This window comes from Sycon ciliatum, chromosome 8 (genome assembly GCF_964019385.1).
Source record: "Sycon ciliatum chromosome 8, ocSycCili1.1, whole genome shotgun sequence".
In the NCBI taxonomy this organism is placed as follows: Eukaryota; Metazoa; Porifera; class Calcarea; order Leucosolenida; family Sycettidae; genus Sycon; species Sycon ciliatum.
Window position 1 is genome coordinate 7539130 of NC_088650.1, and position 22241 is coordinate 7561370.

General features: G+C 48.2%; 1 protein-coding gene across 1 annotated transcript; it reads right to left on the bottom strand.

The window, feature by feature from the left end:
• Positions 1 to 33: 33 nt before the first annotated feature.
• Positions 34 to 21107, bottom strand: LOC135823125 (ras-specific guanine nucleotide-releasing factor RalGPS2-like). The gene is made up of 21 exons (XM_065335967.1): positions 20969 to 21107; positions 20788 to 20873; positions 16763 to 17059; positions 16124 to 16222; positions 15631 to 15681; positions 15063 to 15146; positions 12723 to 12812; positions 12342 to 12434; positions 10983 to 11050; positions 10277 to 10467; positions 8467 to 8560; positions 8096 to 8286; positions 7311 to 7440; positions 6777 to 6806; positions 6114 to 6341; positions 4679 to 4746; positions 4355 to 4401; positions 3848 to 3934; positions 3296 to 3395; positions 1610 to 1701; positions 34 to 1315 (listed from the first exon to the last, which is right to left on the bottom strand). The coding sequence occupies exons 3-21, from the start codon at positions 17000 to 17002 to the stop codon at positions 1235 to 1237; spliced, it is 2064 nt and encodes a 687-aa protein (XP_065192039.1). The 5' UTR covers positions 17003 to 17059; positions 20788 to 20873; positions 20969 to 21107; the 3' UTR covers positions 34 to 1234.
• Positions 21108 to 22241: the final 1134 nt, after the last annotated feature.

Consider the following 22241-nt stretch of genomic DNA (forward strand, 5'->3'; position numbering starts at 1 on the left):
CCCCCCCCCCCAGGGCCATACACACACACAGAACAGAGGAAGACATACATTTCGTTATGGGGAAAGAAAAACTCAAGTACGAGTACCGCGATGAAGAGAAAGAGCTCTGGTATCGGCACACAGGTTTCATCGTTTTCTGGTTGAAAATAATTTAGAATGTGGATTTGCTCAAAACAGAAGATTTTAGAGACTATCCCAAAGAGATGGTCAAGCACGGACTGCAGAAACGGATCAGCGGAAGCGTTGTGAAAAGAATAAAAACAAATGCAAATTGTCAAGGTACCCGCCCATTGTATGCAGAAAGAAAAGCTGGATCTCACAACATGGTGGACAAGCTGTGAAAGGTCCGAAAAGCCAAGAATAATCTCGAGTAGGCTCATGGACAGTCGTGTGAAGTAAATTCAAGAAGTGTGTCAATGAGCCTGCCATGAGAGCTAAGGATATAAAGCGGGCCGGTTTCATGAGGACAGAACATGGCCATAAAGATAAAGACTTCGTCTAAGATAAAAGTAAAGTTCAATGTGCTTGGGAGAAACAGAGAGTTGAGAGCTACAGTGGCAAGTTCCAGGAGAGACTCTTAGCTACGACGGACAGAAGTTGACGGAAACAAAGAGAGAGAGAGAGAGAGAGAGAGAGAGAGAGAGAGAGAGTACCGTTGGTACATCACACAGACAGTGCCTATCTGGTTACACAAGGTAGGACTCGGAAGGGCCGCTGTTACACCGCACTGGCCGAGTCAACAGCGCCCTTGACTCGTACCACTGCACACGGGTGCACCACAGCACCGCCAGCACAGCAGCACTGGAACGGTGCAGTATTATTACGACTACGCTCCTAGCGGAACAAACACTATACACTAGGTGCGTGCACTACAAGACAATGCGCCTTGCGCGCAAGAGTAGAAAGGGAGAGACAGAGAGAGACAGAGGGTCCCTGGAAGTGTGAACTCAACAAAAGAGAACGACGGGCTAGATACGGGACACGACAGCACGTTACGGCACCAGAGAAACGAGGGCAGGCGACACACACCCACACAGACACACGCACACACTAAACGAGGACACTATGACACTTATCCTAAACACAGTGGAGCCATACCAACAGCACGACTAGAGCAACACCTAGAACTAGCGCCATGACTACTGCACTCAGCTACGACAACGGGTGGGTTACAGGTTAAGGCACACAGCTCTTCCAAAATGCACACCTCAGGACCACATCTCCCCGCAGATGGTCAGCATTCCGCCGATGAGAGGCTGCCGGACATCGTCCCTCCTCCTTCCTCCTCAAACGTCATCAGCAGCTCAGGTGCCTTCTGCAAATCATACACACAAGGCACGGCAAACACACACACAATTTCATAGCTAAGAAACATGACAACTGCGGATGTTCGCGTAGGGTGTTAATCAGCACATTCCTGACCCAAGCTCGCACTCGCGTGCACTGCTCGTAAATTTCACGTTCGGCAATGAGCAAGGGCGCTATGTACCTGTATAAGTTACAACAGGAGACACTGTGGTTATAGCAAGAGAGTGCTGGAGTGTCAGTCAAATTGGACGCATAGTGATGAAATGCCTGCCATACGCTCATGCGTACACTGGGAGCTTACCTCTGGCATAAGCGGCTTCATAGCCGAGTGTAGTTGTTTGAGCCATTCTTCAGCCTCCTCTGGTGTTGGCGCTTTGAACAAGTAGACCTTGGCTGGGGACATGGAAAAAACAAACGTTTAAACAAATCAGTAAGGGACTTTACAGAGAAGAGAAGAGAGAGAGAGAGAGAGAGAGAGAGAGAGAGAGAGAGAGAGAGAGAGAGCATCCATCAAAAACAAATTCCTTGGTGAGAGTTTCTGCCTTTCAGTGCACAGCCGAATAAAGCAGCAGCAGCAGCACCGCCACTACAATAAGAGACGATTTACACAACGCGACTGGCTGATGCCAGGAAGACAAGTAGATGATTCCGCGAGCATTCCAGTAGATGGGAAAAACGACAACATGATTCACATGGCATCCCAGCAGAACAAACATTTTTAAAACACATTTCTGCTTTTCCCACTATTTGTGTGTGCGTGCGCGCGCGCGCGCGCGCGCGCGTGTGTGTGTGTGTGGTGTGCACAATGACAAGTCTCCCAGGGCATGTTCGATTGGTAGGATAGGGATCCAGATCCAGATCTCAGATCCGTCGGATCCTTCCAGAGTCAACTGAACACTTTATTTTGGGCCTTGGCTGTTGCCATGTTGACGAAGTAATAAAATGGCGCTCACAGGTCACCCAAAAGGGTGAAAGTCATACTTATCGCGCACGTCGCACGAAAGTCAACAAGATGTATCTCGAACCACGCGTGTGCGCACCACAATTAGTGGTGAAACGAATATCAAAACCCAGTAGCCGAATATTCTTTGGCTTAACGAACGAACGAACGAATATTCTTTCGTTAACACAGATGACATCACACGCCCTCCTCTCAGTCATTTTATTGGATATTGTCACTATTATTAGGCATGACAAACGAAGGCGCATATTTTCCATCATTTCTAGGTCAATTTTCACAAAATCCCCAGCTGAAGTGCACGTTACACGCTAAAAACCCCAGCTTGAGACGTGATTTTCGTTCAACTGCCTTAACTCCATTCCAGGACCTCGGATCGCGTTCGGGTTGCTTCGAGACGACAGCTGAGGGTTTTCTAATGCCGATAGACCTTTCGATGAAGTGATTCGGTCAAGTATTCGCGAAGTTACGGAAGTTTGAAGTCGCCCGGTAAAACTCTGCATACCGGGTTAACGAATATTCGCCATGAGAAATATTCGTTCGAATCTGACAAACCGAACGAATATTCGAATATTCGGTATATTCGTTTCACCACTAACCACAATGTGTACAAAACTGATTTTTACCCACCGTATACGCACAAAGGTCACACTTGGATCCGTTGGATCTGGTCAGCCCTGCTCCCCGAGGTGGGTTGACCGGATCCAAATCTGAAGGATTCGGATTCGACCAATCGAAAGGGTGCGAATCCAGTGGATCTGGTGGATCGGGATTCCGATCCTACCAATCGAACATGCCCCCAGACTCCAAGAATACGGTAAGCAACGGTGAAGGGCCCAGGAATCTCTCAGCATACCATTCCCCCCCCCCCCCAGCCAGATCACTGACACTGGAAAACACCAGTATAGCCCAGACCAGACCATACGTTGCCGCCGAAGTTTGACCTCCCAGGACTATAATAGCCATGGTAGCACACACAGGATAGATTATGCCATGGTGAAAATAGCCCCGAACAGACAAACTACCTACAGCTCTTCTTGTGCAGCAACTGGAACTTGCAGGGTCGATCAAGCAGTACATTGTCAGCTACCAAGCAGTCAGCCAGATCAAATACTTGAAATGGCACAGCCTGCAGTGAACACAAAGCGTAATGCCGTATTGAAAATCCCAGCACGAGCGGTACAGCAGTACACAGAAACAGAAGAAACAGGATCCAAAGTTTCAATGAAAAGCCACACCAGCCAGAGCCATGTCATGATACACAACAGAATACCTGAAAAGCATGGGAGTACAGAGGAAATGCATAACAAGGTTATGAACAAGCGAACAAACACGTGGTTGGGAATTTTTGACCAAGCGGATGTTTCTGCTTACACAGCAACACACACTTGCCACATACACCCAGCCAATGAAGAAAGCACCGTCGGCCCATTGTGATTAGCCGGCCAAACCAGCAAACCGTTCTTCAGCCCAAGAAGGAAAACGCCCCCTTAAACACCCCAAACTCAATGATGAGGCCAGTCAAGCCAGCATTAACTACACACATATAACATGCTGCCACAGAGCAACACGGCCACTCACCCGTCCTTTCTGCCTCTTCGGGCCCTTGGCGTAGAAAGCCAGCATGAGGCCGCAGATGGCCATGTAGCTCTGCTTCCAACGCTGAACCTACGGCAGACAGGGCAGACAGGACAGACAGGGCAGGAAAAAACAGGATACTAGTACTCATCACACCACTTAGCATGCATCATCTGCTTGGTTCTCGCACGAGCGCGCGTACACGTGTGTGTGTGTGTGTGTGTAATCCACGCCAAGCCGGTCGCGTCGGCCTCCCCGCCTTACGTTTGGTTGCCCTACAATCAATCCAATAGTTACACAACAATTGCATAGACTCTGAAACTCAGCAGTTGCAAACAATAGTCCTCTCTCACTCTGTGCTGCATACCGGGTGTTGTATCCTTTGCAGGTCCAAGACCCTGGCAAGACGCATATTCGCGATACGCCATCAGAGCATCCACTATGACAATGCCATCGTTCGTACAAATAAAAACCGTGCATACCGTGCGGCTCGGGAAAATCAGTGCTTACCCGCGGGAGAGAATGCTTGCGCCTGTACGACTTCCGCTTCAGCATGCCTGGGCATTTGGCACAAACATAGGAACAACAGCGGATGCACAGCGTTAGGTAGAGCAGCAGCAGCAGCACCAGGATAACACTAGCAGGAATGTGCACTAGTATAGGGAACTGGGCAGAGTAGTAGCATATGAACTGCTGGATTTGACTGATATAGAACTGAAAGAATCGGACAATTCGGACCCAAGTAAGCCGACTCTTCAATGAAAAAATTGAACAATGGAAAGTTGGAAACATATATTTGCAGAAATTTGTAGGCAAGTTTTCTACTTTCCCTACCTGTCATTGTTGCATCTAACAAGTCAACGCTGAGTTCGACTGGCGGTGAGTCGCCTTCACAATCTGACCTGCTAGCCAAGTAGCAGCAGCAGCAGCAGCAGCAGCAGCAGCAGCAGCAGCAGCAGCAGCAGCAGCAGCAGCAGCAGCAGCAGCAGTGGGAACAACAGAGAGAAACAGCAACGTGTGAACACCCTGCATGACACAACGTGTCCTATTGGTACATGTACAAGTAATATACTACACCAACAGCAGTTGAAGGACATGAAGCCAGGTCCTGCCGTGTCCACAAGCCCACAACAATATTCCAAGACCTGGGCAGTGGTATATCTGTGTATGTCTCTACCGACAAAACCTTCAGAAGGTGTACGCGCCCTTTGGGTATCGTCATGCCCAATAGGATGAGCAGAACCGAACAAACAAGCTGTCCACTACGTGTCGTGCAGACTTCGTCGCCAAGAAGAAATCTAGCTTTAATAGCCAACATACATTCACAACACCTGCAGACTGGTGCAGGAAAAAGTTGGTTCTGCACTCAGCATGAAAACCCTGTACATAACTTTAGTACAGGCCCACTTGCGTGTGTGCACGTATGTGCGTGCGTGTGTGCGTGTCATACGGACACACTTGATAAAAAATATTGATTGGTCTGGATGCTCATCCTGTGCATCTGCTCGCTAACGAGAAGTTACTACTCAAAGAGGCTGGCTGTAGACCAAGCATACGGGATTCGGTTCAAAATAGTGTACAGTCGTCCCTCTCTAATCCGGCACTTGTTTATCCGGAACCCTTGCCAACCGGCGCACTTTCTGACGAAACCGATTTTTTTCGTTCAATTCCTACATCTTAATCCGGCACTTGAATTCCGCCTCCGGCAGTGACTTTTTGAAACGAATCGCTCAAACTGCACGTAGTTTGATTTCATAATCCGGCAGTCTTAAATCGCGTACCGTACATGTGCACTCCTTGCCAGGCCAGGCTAGGCCAGTCTGGTCAATGTTGTCCAGGAGACAACGGCTAAGCAGTCAACCATACTTTCTTATTTTAGCAAGGAGTAGTGTCCTGCCAATTTTCAGGTGTGTGTGTGTGCATGTGTGTGCAAGAGTACATGTGAACATGTTCTCTGTTTTACTTTATCACTTTATCACTGTGTATATTCCTGGAGAAAAGTTGAGAATATAAAGCCGTGCACCAAATACTTGGGTCGACACGGAAAAACCCTGCGTTTTGACGTATGATACATGCATGCAATTGGGTAGGGCCGGGTCAGAGGGCAGGATTTCTTAATCCAGCACCCTCGTTAATCCAGCAGAAAACGCCGTAGCAAAAGGTGCCGGATTAGAGAGGGACGACTGTACACCTGTACAGAGTCTCAGTGTATAGGAACAGTAGCAGCAATCAAAAATAATTTTAAAGTGCGAAAGCGATCGACACTCACGAATTCGAGTCCTCGAGGAGATTTTCCGACTCAGCTCCGGAGTCCGAGTCAGCACCATGCACATGAACATCAATACCGACCACTGGCTCCACGCACACTGATGGGCGTATGGGCGACAGCTTGCAGATGCCAGAGTCACCGGTGGACGACGACGTGGAACCAGTGCCGGGGATCAGACTGTCGTCGATCAGGTGCCGCGGGCCCGGCTTCGCCTCGGTGTCCATTACACTGCAGAGGAACAAGAAGGGCAATAGCAAAATATCACATGTAAAGTACAAATATCACATGTAAAGTACAAATTATTGAAATATCACATGTAAAGCACACGTAATGTCAGTTGTTTCAGTTTAGCACCTGTTTCAACATCCATTACTCCCGGTCGCTTCGGATACAAAGCACAAATCAGAGTATGCTATTCTATCTGTCGAAACGCTCCTTCAAACGAACATTCGATGACATGTCCTGACATTGTGCCATAGACAACATGCCCCACACAGGGTCTGCAAGTGTGAGTGACATGCTTACAGACAGTCTCTTGACAGGTCTCAGCATGGCTTGCACAGGCGGCTACCCAAAATGAAAACAACAGCATCCTGCCAATAGAAAACTCTCCTAGGGAACCCCATCTTCACCAGCAAAACAACATCAATCAGTGCAAAGTACCTCAATCCCTTCATGCCATCACGCACCAGCCTGCAGGAAGAAGGAATCACACACAAAGAGAGAGAGAGAGAGAGAGAGAGAGAGAGAGAGAGAGAGAGAGAGAGAGAGAGAGAGAGAGAGAGAGAAGACATACAATTGAACCGTGTCGGCACACTGCAGACAATCCTCAATGACCTGGGCTGCGGACCACCGTGCTGTCAGCACACCAACGGCCATCCAGCTGTGGGCAACAACAGTCAACACACTACACCAGCAAGAGTCCAAAGCTGCAGCACATTTCACGCGTGATATGTTGGCAAGTCTCATCTTATATCGGAAAGTCAAGCTCAAGCAGAGAGACAGCCTGGTCGTTTCACGCCCCGTAGCACATATCTATGCTGAAACTCACTGCCCAAAGAACAACATAGCATGCAAATCGAGTACACAAGCAGTAGAAAGAATGCTTATCAACGGGTTCAGAACTAAATGGGGGCTCAGAGAAGGGAGATTGTGACAGAGGATGATTGACCACCAGTCACTTGAAGCAGATCTTACTTGTGATCAAAGCTGTGAGCTCGTCGATGACCAAGCAGTTTCATAGATACGTGTGATGACGGATAGGGTGCCGTAGGGGTCCCTGTCATGGACCGAGAACCAGCCGAGTCTCCACCAAGTGCCGTGGGAACTGAGAACGCACAGTGGAGAAAGATAGGGAGAGAGAGAGAGAGAGAGAGAGATTTAGCCCAACCACAATGCAGTCCACGGATCACAGGCTTAACCGGTTGAGTTGGACTGCGACCAGGTAGTTTTCAAACACAAGCCTCTAAAGTCCTGCCTACAGTTCATTCATAAAAAAGATGGGCCCTGGCTCTGGCGAGCTCCCGTATTTGGCGATTTTTCGTGATTTCATCGTACACAGTGCAGTGCTGCGAACTTTGAAATTTGAAAAAGGGTCCTAAAAGGTACCCGAATTGGGGTTCGAACCGCACAATGCACTGTTGCAGGCGGGGTCAAACGGCCTGGATTTTGATGGTTTTTCCCGATTCAGTACTTTTGGGGTAAAACCTGGCCAAACTCCTATTCTTGCTATGGCTTGCTTTTTGGACAAAAAAACTTCAGAAACATAATTGGAAGAGGATTCCATAGGGGATGGCGGAAAAAAATTCTAAAAAACTCAAAGTTTGACCCATTTATGGCCAAAAGCTAGAAGTCCATCTTTTTCTGAATGGACTGTAGGTTGGACACAGCAGTCTGCACCCGTTCAATGACCAGCTGGGCAAGAATTCTGGATACTACCATGGACTGTAGTCACAAACATTCGCTACCACCTCAGTGCATACCTGATTGGCCCCGTCCGACGAGCAAGGACGGCTGCATCGTGCCAATGCTCTTGCGCTCCTGCCGTACGTTGGGCGATGCCATTTGCACGGACATTGATGATGGCAGAGTTAGGCGACGACTGGCCGTGGGAGATGGTGGTAAACTGCATGTGGACTGCGGTGCCACGTCGGGTTCGATGTTCACTGATGTCCTGGTAACACGCACATACACACAGCATGGGAGCACAAAGCAAGCTACATCAAAGACAATCCATGCACAGGATACCAGCGAGAACATTTCCACAAGCGAAGGCCAATCTCAGACTACAGTGGAAAGGATCTACAAGCAGCAGAGAGCGTACTTAGACAAACAACGCCCACTGTACACCTACCGAAACAGATTGTCCTCCATGAACTTGGTGAACTCGTGAAGGTACTGCACAGACACAAGGTAATCCAGTACCGGCTTCATTGATTCAAGGCCAGCTGCAACGGCAAACAAAGTAAAGCACAAAAAGTGGAGAGAAAAACAGAGCCGGTGATGGCAATTTGGCTGAAAACTGTGAAAAGTGAAGAAAAACTGTATGATCGGAACGGAAAGGATGATTGCAAGGCTACAGGGAAAGAGGAGGTCTGTTCTAAAGAGTTGTCCTTATACTGTATACCACAGGGATGAATTTACCGTCATGTTTTTGCATAGCAGTTTTCGCTATGCAAAATCTCAATTGTGGCGTAAGCTACAAAAAGCATGGATAGCCTGTACATGTATGTATCGCAGTTTTCTGCGTGTCACTGTGATTTTTGTGTAGCAGTAGATCGATTTTGCGTAGCAAACTGCGATGCGATACCGGATAAATTCATCCCTGTACCAGCAGGCAGACAATCCGTGATCAGCAACAGTGCATGACACTGGTGTTCTCAGCGATTTGAAGTGTCTTTCGGACAACCATGCACACACACTCTTTCAAAGCACTGGTGCTCACAACAATTTGAAGTGTGTTTTGGACAACCATGCACACACAAGCACTCTTTCAAAGCGCTGGTTTCATGATCATGGTAAGGACACACCGGAGCAGGGAGCCCACAGTGCACGGCTGTTTTTTTGTGCGATTTCACGCCACTTACCAATATGGCCGCCGAAAGTCTCGATTGGGCTTCAATGGCAAGAAAATTTGAATTTTCAAATCGTCAGAACACGAGTAGGCCATGGTTTCCACTGGATTTTGGAGACTAGTCAGCCCGGACAGCCCGGGGAACACGCTGATCATCTGCGTCTTGTTTCAAGCTTTCCGCTCGTACCTCACATGACTACCTTTCCTTCAAGAAAAATTTGTTCTGTGTCGTGCGACTTGGGCTTCGTTCTGGAATACTCCTTGTGTCGTCGCTGACAAACTCGGCTCTGAGAAGCCCTTCCCGATATTTTCCCAGCTTAGATCGATTTTTTCCCAGGTAGAGGACTATCCTCTGGTTGTCTTCCCCAAGTGTCATTAGAATACGCGCGTGAACTTCTAAATACGCGCGACGAGTCAGGAGCCTGTTTTCTCTTGATTTGGAAGACAAAATGGTGTGGCCCTTTAGTTGCTGTTGAGTGTAGAAGGCTGCTTCCTGCTGTAAATTGCTTAGTCGGTATGTGGGATATTGTAGAAGAAGACAGCAGCCGGCCAAGTGAGCTTGAAATTGTGATATCTACCCTATTGTGCGTTGAACGATTACGAAATGTCTAACTTGAATGTTGTACACGCGAGCACGCCAAGCAGAGGCTGACAATCACTGGCGAGATCAATCTTCAGACTGCCAGGAGTACTTCGAGCAAGTTTGAAGCGGAAAGACAGCTAACTGGGCAGGCCAGGACGCCTTTCCACCCTCTTTCTCTCTCAAATTGCCGAAAAGTCGAGTATCTCGCTCGAGCGCTTTCAAAACTTTTCTCTTGGTTTCGCGTCCCAAATCGTGGAACCACGCGAGGATCGACATGAGTTTCTTGCAAAAACGCAAACTCATCGCGTATTTGTACTATTCGCACAATGTTACATAAATCGCACCGAACGACGCCATATTGATAAGTGCCTGCACGTGAACAGCCGTGAGTGGGTGCTATGTGGGGTCAACAAAGACAGGACTAGTCTAATGACAATGCGAGGGGGCGCTTTTAACATGCACATGCACCCACACACATGTGCGCCCGGACAATAAACCTCGACTCACGGTAAACGGACATCTGCCACTTTGCAATCTGATCGGTGATAGCCAGCATCTTGGCGGTGAAGTCTCCGTCACAGGAATCCTTCGATACCTTTGCCTTAGCCGACGTCAGGTAAGTGAGATCCGTCAAGAACACGCCAAGATACGGTATACACGGTAGCTTCATATGCTCCATGTGGTGACGCAAGGCTTTCCTAAAAGGGGGCAAGACCGACACAGGGAGCAGACAGATCAACGAAAGGGCTCAGTTACCTTACAACTACGTAGCATGTCATTAAAAAAAGCAAATCTTTTTCGTTCCGTTACACGCCCGATTGGTTGAGAGACTCACCTCCTCTCCCCTGACTCACTTGTGAGGTCTGCATTCGCCACTAAGGTGTAATTAAAGGCATAGTGGTGGCCTGCGGAAGCGAAGGATAGCTTGTGTGTTTCTGAACATTCGGATCAAGTGATGCTAACGCGGATCCCGCGAATATTATTTAAATTATTATTTTATTAAATCTTTTTCGTCAGCGTCTTCACTATGGATATCAAGACATGTAAGACGGGAAACAAGTAATACAGAAATCTGCACCCAAAACATAAGTTCGGTGAGCCATTTTCACATGTTGGTATAGCACACATCAGAATAAGAAGCAGCACACCAGCATGAATCATCACGACTTCAACCGTGAGAACAGAAGCCATGCATACAATGCTGTGCGTGTACCTGTTGTCTTCTTCACTTAGTAACGTTTGAAGACGCTGGTACGTTGTCTTTTCCTTTCTCGCGAGATCCTACAGAAAGACAACATTACCAGAAAGAGACAAAAAGAAGAAGAATTTCATCATGACCTGCACTTCTCAAACATAGCAGTGATATCCCTAACGCAGGACATTCCCTTCTACTTCGAAGTAGCTGACCCAGAACCTTGTTCGCTTATGAAAGAGGCTTTGAAGTGACACCTTGGCATGTGTGTGCACGTATATGTTTGTGTGTGTGTCTGCGCACAGTCCAGTGCTAGCAGCGCGAGGGCTGTACAGCCCATTGCTAGGGTCATACAACCCATTGCTAGGGTCAGACAGCCCAGTGCTAGGGCTGCACAGCCCAGTGCTAGGGCTGCACAGCCCAGTGCTAGGGTCATACAGCCCAGTGCTAGGGTCATACAGCCCTGTGCAAGGACCGCATAGTCCAGTGCTAGCAGCGCCCAGCCAAAACTGACTTAAGACACAGGATGTCAATGAGCAGCACTGTTGTACTAGTACACAAAAGTCTAGATTCAAATTTAGCACGGAACATTCTTTTTTTTTTAAATCGTTTGCAGGCAACCTGCCTACACTCAAGAGAGCACTGCATTTCACACAAATCCATTGGTATCGTTACGTTTCGGTCTTTATGACCATCATCAGGAATGAAGTGGACATGGAAAGAACAGCAGTATAAGAAGGAGGCAAGCAAGCAAAGCGCGGTACATAGTGACAGCGCGCGTAGAGAAGTGCAAAGCACGTCATGGCGGGTGTGCATTACTACATGTACATGACAACACAAGCACAAACGGCGAGGAAAGTAGATACTGCGCTACAGCAGTGATACAAGCTCAGTTCCAGTCTCACACCACCAGTGAGGTGTGTAGAGGCCCGCGTCACTCGCAGTAAATAACAGCTGTATTCAATGCCGGCAAAGCGCACAGGTCAGTACAACAACATCCCATGCATGATGCTAAAGGTAGCTGAGCAAGAAAGATGATTGTAGACCATGGTAGAATGTGGAAGAGCATACTCCATAAAAGGTGGTAGCCAAGGTACGTGAAGGCATGCATTGCTCACACACATGTGCCGAGTGTATCACCCAGAACGCATGCTAGAAGACAATAAGGCCGCACAGGTGGTGTTATAACATTCTTTTGTTTATCAATACCAAGCAAACAGTTCTACTTGTCACGTAGTCTACAAGTTTCTGATGTTTCAGTTTAAAAAATCACATGCACTGCTATGTATGGCAGTGCAGAATGACAGCCCTACCACTCACCGCCCTACCACTCACCGCCCTACCACTCACCGCCCTACCACTCACCGCCCTACCACTCACCGCCCAAGTACGCTTCAGTCGGAAGATCGGTGCACTTTGTAACGCTGAAACGATGGCAACCAGGCTGTTGATGTTATTGAGATCCAGGAGTTTCTGCAATATCACAGGAAGTGGGGACAAGTGGGGACACACAGTGAGTAAAATGTTACGATGCCTCAGACCAGACGTGAAGCATACATCACTGCTCCATACGCACCCATGCTAGGCCGAGCATCATTTGGAATATGCATGTGTACGATGTGGTGTGTTGCGGTGCAGTGCAGTGCGGTGTGTGTGCGCGCGTCTATCTACATTACATAGCCGTAATAACAGATATCTACAGTGCTCTTTCTTCTCTTCACCTCCCCCCCCCCCCCCCCCCCCCTCTCCAGCTCCACTCACTTTTGCCAGGCGAATGAAATAGCCTAAGGCTTCTACTCTCCGCTTGAGCATGGGGTGATCGAGGATCTCCTTCATCACCCAAAAGGATATCTGTGAAAACGAGAGAATAGGAAATGCAGCACATTGTAGAACATGCGTTTAGACAGGTCACACCATACACCAGAGCCTATATTATACTTGAGCCAGCGGTAACCTGTGACAACATGTACATCCACCATGTGTTCACGTGTTCGTTTGCCAGATGCACATCCTTGACACTTTGAAGCACATTGAAACCTGTGTAGAAAGGCCACCCGTGAAGAGAGGCCACCTGCGCAGAAAGGCCACTTGTCATAAAGACTACACTACCTGCATATGGAATAGACCATTTGCGCAAATAATAGTAGGGGGGCCGAAAGGGGGCAAGCGTACGCGTAGGGGGGCGTCAGGTGACCCAGCGCTGCAGCAGCGCTGGGTCAAGCAGACAAAGTACACACTTTCTTGCATGCTGGTTTTGTTTTTTTCGAGTAGACAGAGCTGGTGCACAGTCGAGTCACACGGTCATGGAGGGTGAGGACGGCAGAGTCGGGACGAGTAGTGTCGGAGAGCTGGTAGAAGAGGTTCCTCAGCCTTCTTGGACTATAAAGCAGCTGAGAGATTATCTACGAAAGCAGGGTGGTTTGTTGACAGGACGGAAAGCGGAGCTACTTACGAGGTCGTTCATACGGGGCTTCGTCGACTGATTTTTTTTACCTACACTCACTCACAAACTGCGCGTGACATTTGTTCTACATCCAGGGCGTTATTCTACAAATCCAATCCCGAAGCACCAAGAAGCAAGCGGTCGACCCGTGATGCAGCTCCCGTCACCACGCGCACTCCAGCACCAGTATTTCCTGACTCTGGCTGGACCCAAGACAGATCGAAACTTCCTCGTGTAACAGCATCCACGATCTTGTCGCATTTGCTGCTTACTGGAAAGCAAGTTCGCACCAGTGAGAGCCATGTACTCATCATCAGGAAGCCTCTAGATCGGGGACACGAGCTGTATTTTGGTGGATACAATCACGATGTTAGTGTGTGCTGTGTGGAGGCCGAGATTTTTATCGAAGCCAAGTGCTGGGCAACCCAGAAAAAGTCTACCAAGTACAGCTTGCGACTTGTGTTCACAGATGACGCCAAAAATGATAGTGCTGTGCTGGATTTTGCTGTGTGTGTGAGGGCTGTGTTGCTGGTGGAGATGGTGGGCTCTGCTCTCATGTGTTTGCTGTGTTACTGGTGCTTAGATTTTGGATTTCAGTTTCGGCAGCCTCCGACACGATACTCAAACTCACTCTCACTTTCTCCTCGCCGCGGCTTCTTGGCTTTTGGCTCGACATCGAGCCTCTCTAGTAAAGAATGACGAACAAGTGCAGCACTTCGACGATCCGCAGGAGAGGGTCTCTCGGCTGGTGGTCGCCGAAAAGAGAAAACACTGGGGATGCTTTCCTGCTTCAAACGACGATGCGGCTTCCCAGAAGCTAATGCAGGCAGCCCGGGTAGATCTGGATGGAAGTCTTTTTCCCTGAAATGTTCACTGCAAACAACAGTGCTGGATGAGATCGTGAAATGCGCTCCCTCTTCGCGCTTACATACCTGCACCCATCTCGCCCTTAGGTCGGGATCTTTGGGATACTTATGAAAAGACAGATCTCGTTGATCTGATCGGCGATTCGAGCAGCCAAACACAGAGCAGTGGTCGTGCGATGGCATCGTGAGGCGAAGGATAACTACCGACTGAACTACAACCGAATCATTTCAAAACAAAAACAAGAAACACCGTACCCACGGCCACCGGCACCAACAAGCACACGAAATCTCCGTGCAGTACACCACGTACACACTGTACTTGCACGCTGCACTGTGCAGTGTGCACGGTCCACGCGCGATCTCATGCACGATGGGGCCCCCCTATAGACCATGCCTTGCCCCCTTACGCCCCCCTACTTTATTTTGTCAAATGGTCTATTCCATTCCATTCATAGTCAGTAGGTGCTGTGAACACAGCTTTGCCTATAGTGTGCAATGTTGGCACCATGCACACCGCAGTGTGAGCAGCGCCATAATATTGCAATGTTGCAGAATGCAGCCACAGGTTTGGAACCAAGCAGGGGGCTACACCATTATACTGTAACGGAGACTCCCTCGATTTAGGCTAAGGCCTGTGGAGAATCCATAAATACAAATACAAATACTGTGATTAAATTTGGAAAGGATTGGGAGAACTTCAAATTCAAATGATCAGTCGGGGAAGTGAACAAATGCTGTGGCAAATATTATTTGCCCCGATAAAGCCCACACGTTGTTGATCTGCACTCTCACCTGGTTGAACTGCTGTGTGAAGGCAACAATGTTTGGGGAAACATGGGTTTTCTGCTTCGACGTCCACCGGCCTTCTAGTAACTCCTGCAAAGAGGAAAAGTGCACAAGGCCACAACGGGGAGAGCGACTGATGAATATTAAAAGAAGAAGAGATCAATATTAACACAAACAGAAGAGACTTGACTACATGGCGATATACTAGTACTGCAAAATACAATCATGTAGCTGTACAATAAGCTCTCACGCCCAATTCAACGACCTCATGAGCGCTGTCAAGAGTCCATAATCCCCTAGAGTGCGCAACTGGGATGGGGTTGTGGGACGGCGTAATCCGTGATGCAAGTCATTATTTGGGGCGGACTTGTGTCATTCCGTCGACGCGGAGCACACTTCCCCTACTCATGATGTCACACTATGACGTGCAACACGGATTTCGCCGTCCCAGATCTGATCAGTGAAGTCGCGCACTCTGGGGGACTATGGACTCTTGGCGCTGGGCGTAGGTACATCTAGGAAAATATGCCTGATTTATTGAAGATACAGAAGCAGACCGTCCGCCAGTACTCACAGCTCTGGGAATATCTTGGAAGAGTGGCAAGTCGATCAGGGTGATCTCCGCCTGAACAACAAGAACAAAAAAACAAGAAAAAGAGCTTGCAATGAGGAAACAAAAGCAGCACCGGAAACGGTAGTCACAGCAAGAAGAACACAAGCAGTAGTTACAGCTCCTTGGGCACCCTGCTGTAAGAAGGCCATAGGCCTGCTGGGTATACCCAAGTAAAATAATAAATACTACTACTACATAACCGCAATCAATAAAATTATTGTCTCCTCGCCGTTTGTTTAAACTACTACTACAGCAGATATTTAAAGCTGAGCAGTGTTTTGCGGAAGGTGGAGAGAAAAAAATGACCGTTCGACTGAGCTCGAAGAGCGCATGCGCTCACCTACTACGGCTGTGAATACCCACAACAGAATTTAAAGGAGACTTCGTTCCGACACACATGCACGTGCGCGCGCACACACACACACACACACGCGCGCGCGCGCGCACTACGTACAGCGAGCAGCTCTGGACTCGTTTGCACCAGGTTGAACAAGTTGGAATCAAACGACAGTTTCCGCCGCTTCCTGGCCAGGGAAGGCGATGGTGTGAGAGACTGTGCAAACCAAACACAAAACACGCAAGACACACAAACGAATTGAAAAGACACCGTCAACAAACGGCAAACTAGCAGACGTGTACGCACTGATAGGCAATCATGGTGCAATAATTCCTTGCTTCAGACGGGGAGAAGAAATCCAAAAGTAGCCCCCCACTGTTGTTTTAGTGAAGGAGATTGTAATGTTGGGACACATGGAACACGCAGGTGGGTTGGATGCTGTTGTTTTAGAAGGCTGTTTCCGGTGGCCATGTGCGTTGTCGACAACAGTTGTCCCGGTTGGATATGTTGTCTCGGACGAGTGTGGAGATGCCGTCTATGTTATTAGCTGATAGTAATAGAAATCACTACAATGTAGTGCCATTTTTTGCTGTCTGTTGTTCTGGCCCCACGGTGGCCTGCGGATAGAGGCCATGATGATACAATAATTAGTTCAGCAAAGTACGGAATTCAATGCAGCCTTTCGCATCTAGTTTGAATACTCCTTTGCAAAGCTCAAACCGGACCAACGGCTTGCGCACGAAGGACAATCGTTACCTTGCGCCGATTGCTGGACTTCTCCGGTGCCACGCCAGCTTCATCCTCAAGCGTGTCCAAGGACTTGGAGCGATGCGTATCACTCAGAGAGCAGGGTGACAGCGAGCGACGCGAGTGGCCTGAGCTACTTGAGCCATTCGACTTCCACACGCACAGTTGCACATGCTTCGACGGCGATTCGGAAGGGTCGCGCTTCCGCACCGCCATGGGCGGATTGTAGAAGACCAAAGCGTCAGCCATTACATGGTTGCCTCTCACATACCAGTATGGCTAGTGGCTGCCTCTAGCACAGCAAACCTGAACACCACACCGAGAAAGAAGAAGAAAACAGAAGCAGCCATGTCAAACAACAGCAGCACACGCACGCGTGTGTGTGGGGGGGGGGGGGGGGAGGAGGAGTTCTAGCCAGGAAAAATAATACTTGTAGGGGAGCGGGTGGGGCAGGGGAAACAAACCACTTTTTCTATTGCCTTGCCACACACACAATTAGGGCTCAAACGGTTAGTCCGATTAACCGGTTGCAGACCGGTTACGAAGAATTAACGGTTAAAGGGGAAGTTAAGGCAAAAATTAAAACTTCAATTTCTTCGGGGTGCTGAGTCGAATGGTCTTGGTCCGAGAAAGCTGAGACGCTCCCTTCCTACTTGAATCCCAATCGAACTCGCGCACTTCCACCCAAACTGGGTGACTGCGCCCTACTAGATGGGGATTTGTATGCAAAATATCACTAAAAGCGCCATTTCGTTCTTATAAAAGCACGGATGACCACGATTGGCCCATATGTTGTAGTCTTTTGGACGCTGAGTCGACTGGTTTTGGTCCGAAAAGGTTACGATGCAGCGTTCCTCCTTTATTCCCAATCAAACATGGTTGAAGAAGCGGTCACGTGCTCCTGGGTGGCCAAATCACCTGGTCACCACGCCAGCAGGCGACAACTTTCACACCAAGGTTCAACTCGAGTGATAGGACTGCGCCCAAAAAAGGTCAAACAGGCTAGTAAGTTGTACCCTGCAGGCTCGGTGACCAGGTGACTGGCGTACGCAGGAGCACGTGACCGCTTGTTCAACCATGTTCGATTGGGAATAAAGGAGGAACGCTGCATCGCAGCCTTTTCGGACCAAGACCAGTCGACTCAGCGTCCAAAAGACTACAACATATGGGCCAATCGCGGTCATCCGTGCTTTTATAAGAACGAAATGGCGCTTTTAGTGACATTTTGCATACAAATCCCCATCTAGTAGGGCGCAGTCACCCAGTTTCGGTGGAAGTGCGCGAGTTCGATTGGGATTCAAGTAGGAAGGGAGCGTCTCAGCTTCCTCGGACCACGACCATTCGACTCAGCACCCAGAAGACTACAACTGGTGAAATTTTAATTTTTGCCTTAACTTCCCCTTTAACCGATAAAGATAACGGTTACGCAGTAACTTTTCAGTCAATTTTTCAAGTATCAGGCCGTTGCAAAGTATGCACTTTCGCAGGCTATCGCACGCGTACGCTGTCAACTCGGTCATATCTGGTCTCTTGGTGTGAGAGTATGTATGAATGAGCATGCAAGAGAATGTACATGTGTGCGTTGTACTGAATAGGGTACATTTTTTGAATGAGTATAGTCAAATATACGGTTAAAAAAAGAGTCCGCAGGATTGCCGTGGCTTATAGGTAATAACCGTTAAACCGACCGTTAACTTAGCAGTTAACCGTTAGGGGTAAAACCGTGACCGTTTGAGCCCTACACACAATGCAACAAGCAGGTGCAGTGCGCACCCAGAATATATATTGATCGACTTGTGGCCGCATTTTTTGTTGTGTGAGCTGAAAAATACAAAATTGATGAAAAATGAGTACGGGATGCGCTATCAGAGTAAAGGGGGGGGGGGGGGAGTGAGTTAACAGTGCAATCACTAGCGAGCACCCACTGCCCATGCATGCTCACCATGCCGAAAAGCTGCGCAGCACTTTTACACCGGCACAAACACAGTGTACTGTAAATATACAAATTTTCGGCAGCTATTTAATTTCGGCTATATTCGGCACCGACCCAAAACGCCTAAATTAAAACGCCGATGAAATTTTTCACAGCATTCGTCGCAATACCATGCCCTCTACCCCACGCCGAAAATAAATCGCCGCCGAAATGTCAAAAATCGTGAAGTGCCGAAATTTTGCAGCGCCGAAATTTTGTATATTTACAGTACATACCAGATACTGCCAAACGCAAATTGTACTACAATGTGGGCACGTGAGACAGTAGTGATGTTCTGCTGTTATGTTCTGCTCTATGTTACGGGAACACGACTTGAAAAATCCCGGGAACGAGAATCCCGTAACGTAAAGGAAACTTGTTCTGCTCTACGTTCACACGAAAAATCACTTGGAACGTGTTGGGTATTGGGAATTTCCTGTTCAAAATTCGGCAGTTTTCTCACTGATTTGAATGATACGAAGCAGATCCGTACGCATTTTCTGTGTGTGTGTGTGTGTGTGTGTGTGTGTGTGTGTGTGTGTGTGTGTGTCACAACGTAGAGAAGCTCATCTCTGCGTAGAAAGCTGGACCCAAAACACGCGAAGACGTCGACTCTAACCCAGACACCTGTTCTCTGAGTGGTTTCTCTAGGTTTCACGTAAAGTAGAACCTATTTTCGGCCCAAAATTTGTTGCGGCCGAAATTTTGTTTTGCAAGGTTCACTGTGACAGTGTTCGTTCCTGTTAGGCAGCAGTAGCGTAAGCTGAAATTTAAATGTGGCAGAAATGTGTTTTAGTCCTGGGCATGGGAGACTGAAAGCTTAAATGCGCCGAAAATTTGTAGACTTTATATAATACAGGACTAACAACTGTTGTGGATCTGTGTCACAGCGTGTGTGTACATGACCAATGTGAACGTGATGTATCAACGCTCCATACAGCCCATACGACTCAAAGAGTGGCATCGCCAGAATATCTTTAGACTGATATACAAGCAACGGCTTCTGCATTCTCAACTGCGAGTCCTTGATTTTCAGAAAAGCTGTCAAGTGCCAGCCAATTACACGGAAAATATATAAACTGGCAGTAAAAAAACTGCATACTGCATGCGAAGACCAGTATACATATACTATATTATTATTATCAGTTTGAGCACTCTGGCAAGGTACGTTCGGGCCTGATTGGAAATTTTTATTTCCATTGCTATCAGGTTCGGCCTCATTTTCTCTGTGCTGCGCTGATGAGTTCAAAAAGAACGAAACAGCATGCTGTCCGCAGATTGAGTACTATATTATTATTATATAGTAGGTCTTTCAATACGATTACTTCCAAAAAATAAGCTGCAAGTCTCATTCATCATGATGACATGGTCATTGCATTGACAAAACAAAGTCATCATTCACTGGCAAGTTTTAGAGCGACACTGTACAGTGACAGCATATTGTACAGGAACTGAGGAAGAATAGAGGGTCCACTACTACTAACATTAGTACTAGAAATTCGGTTGTAGAGTACCGGTACATACCATGTACATGCTATGATGATTCGATTGTACTACGTTTAGTCTGTACTACGTGTAAGGAAGGTGTATTCCATATTTTTGCAATTTAGGACGCCAACACGATCGCGCGTGGGGCCGGGGCGGCGTAAACGGCCGCGAACTCTCTGCCCGTCGTGCAAATATGGGACAAGAATAGGCAAAAAGCACGATCCACCGGATCCGCGGATCAGATAAGACAGTCATGCAGCCACAGCAACAGCAAACAATTCGATTCAAAGGGCAAAGCTGCAGTAACCTCTGTGGATCCATAGCACTCGTCACAAACAAAGCGAAGACTGCATAAAGGGGACGAAATTGACAGACCAAAACGAGTTCGGGTGCTACACAAGATCCCTGCGAATGGCATTATGAATACAAACACGCATCGCAGCTATCGACTTTTGAACCTCGACACCGCACTGCATGGTAAAAAACTGTCACGAATTATTTTTTGGGTTTATATCAAGTATACCTTCTTAGAATACACTACTAAACAAGCAAGCAGGAGTAGGTAGGTCCTCACCACATCAACCATGAGCAGCAGCCTGAAGCCAAGAGATGAATCCTATCCAGCAGCAGCAGTAGAAGTCTCAGTACTCAGCTGCCTCACTGCCAATGTCAATGGAGAACATAAAACAAATATTTGGTAGCAGTGATTCGACACGCTCTTTCTAATCTTCAACAGGAATTTCTCGATGACTGACAGCCACTCGTCAAGCGCCGCACTGAGTTCTCCTCCACTGGTAGAAGTAAGTTGAACAACTAGTTACAATGAGTAACGACTCGCGGCACGTTCTCCAACAAAACGTCTTGAAAGCTAGCTTGCTACGTGTACTGCACACAGGTTTCTCTTCGACTCGGTGTAGTTTGGCTTCCTGTGTGCACGTCAAAATCGAGCTTCGCCCGGGCTTGGCCAGCCTAGCCTGTACACTTGTATGTCATCACCAGATCACCAGCGCGGTAGCGTACATCCATTGTGCGGCATGCAGCACACATGTACACAAAAAGCGTGCATGCCCGTGAGGCGTGACTTGACTCAGTCTTGACGTACTTGACTAGTACTGAGCTTTTTATGTACTCTCGGTTGTACGAGATCATAAAGACGCGTCGATGGCAAGAGACAAGATAGACCTACCACAGGCTGGCGTAGATCTACTCAGCTCGGATATGGTTGGTTGGTTGGTCATCATGGGATCAAGCAGGTCCATGTGTCGGTCGCCTTGCTGCCGCTGGTGCTCACCTAAGACTAAGCTCTGAGGCTGTGCCCACTCCGGTGCCCACTCCCTCCTCCTCAACATCATTCTACTCGACCATATTTTTGGCAAGGAGTTGGTGTTGATGAGTGTCTTACAAGCAGGGCTCTACAAGTACAACAATAGCCAGCAACATGCTTAGAGTCTACGGGGGCGAGCCAGGGACCTTCGCTTGAAGTAATTAGTTAGTTGAGGCCAGCCGAGCGAGGCTAGTCTAACCACTGAGCTATGGTGTAGGCGGTGTAGTAGCTATGGTGTAGCCATGGTAGCTGTCATCCCAGCAGAGACACGGTTCAACAGCACAACTCGTCGTATTAAATCAACAAAAGTACGAGTACGAGGGCCTAGGCTAGGGGGCACTCAATCAGAGTAGGGGGGGGGGGGGGCTGCTCCCCCTCCAGCTCCCCTCTTTTACCTAGAATCAGGGAATCGTGAAACCCAGGGCTTTTGCGACTGCCTGGCTAGAAGTAGAACCCGGCCTGATGGCAAGCCTCAAGTCACTGACTCAGGCCAGTACAGCAGCCTGCCAGGCTATTACTGGATAGACCTTGTTATACACACATGTTGTTCGTTTGACAGCATGAAACAAGGTGGAGGACACCGTGTGCGGAAATTCGGAAACAGTGACCTTGCTACAACGGTTGGTAGAGCCCAGGTCCGTTGGGACCATCTGAACCATAATTATGGGTGTTGAACCAGGTTCTGACCCTCATTATGCTAGGGG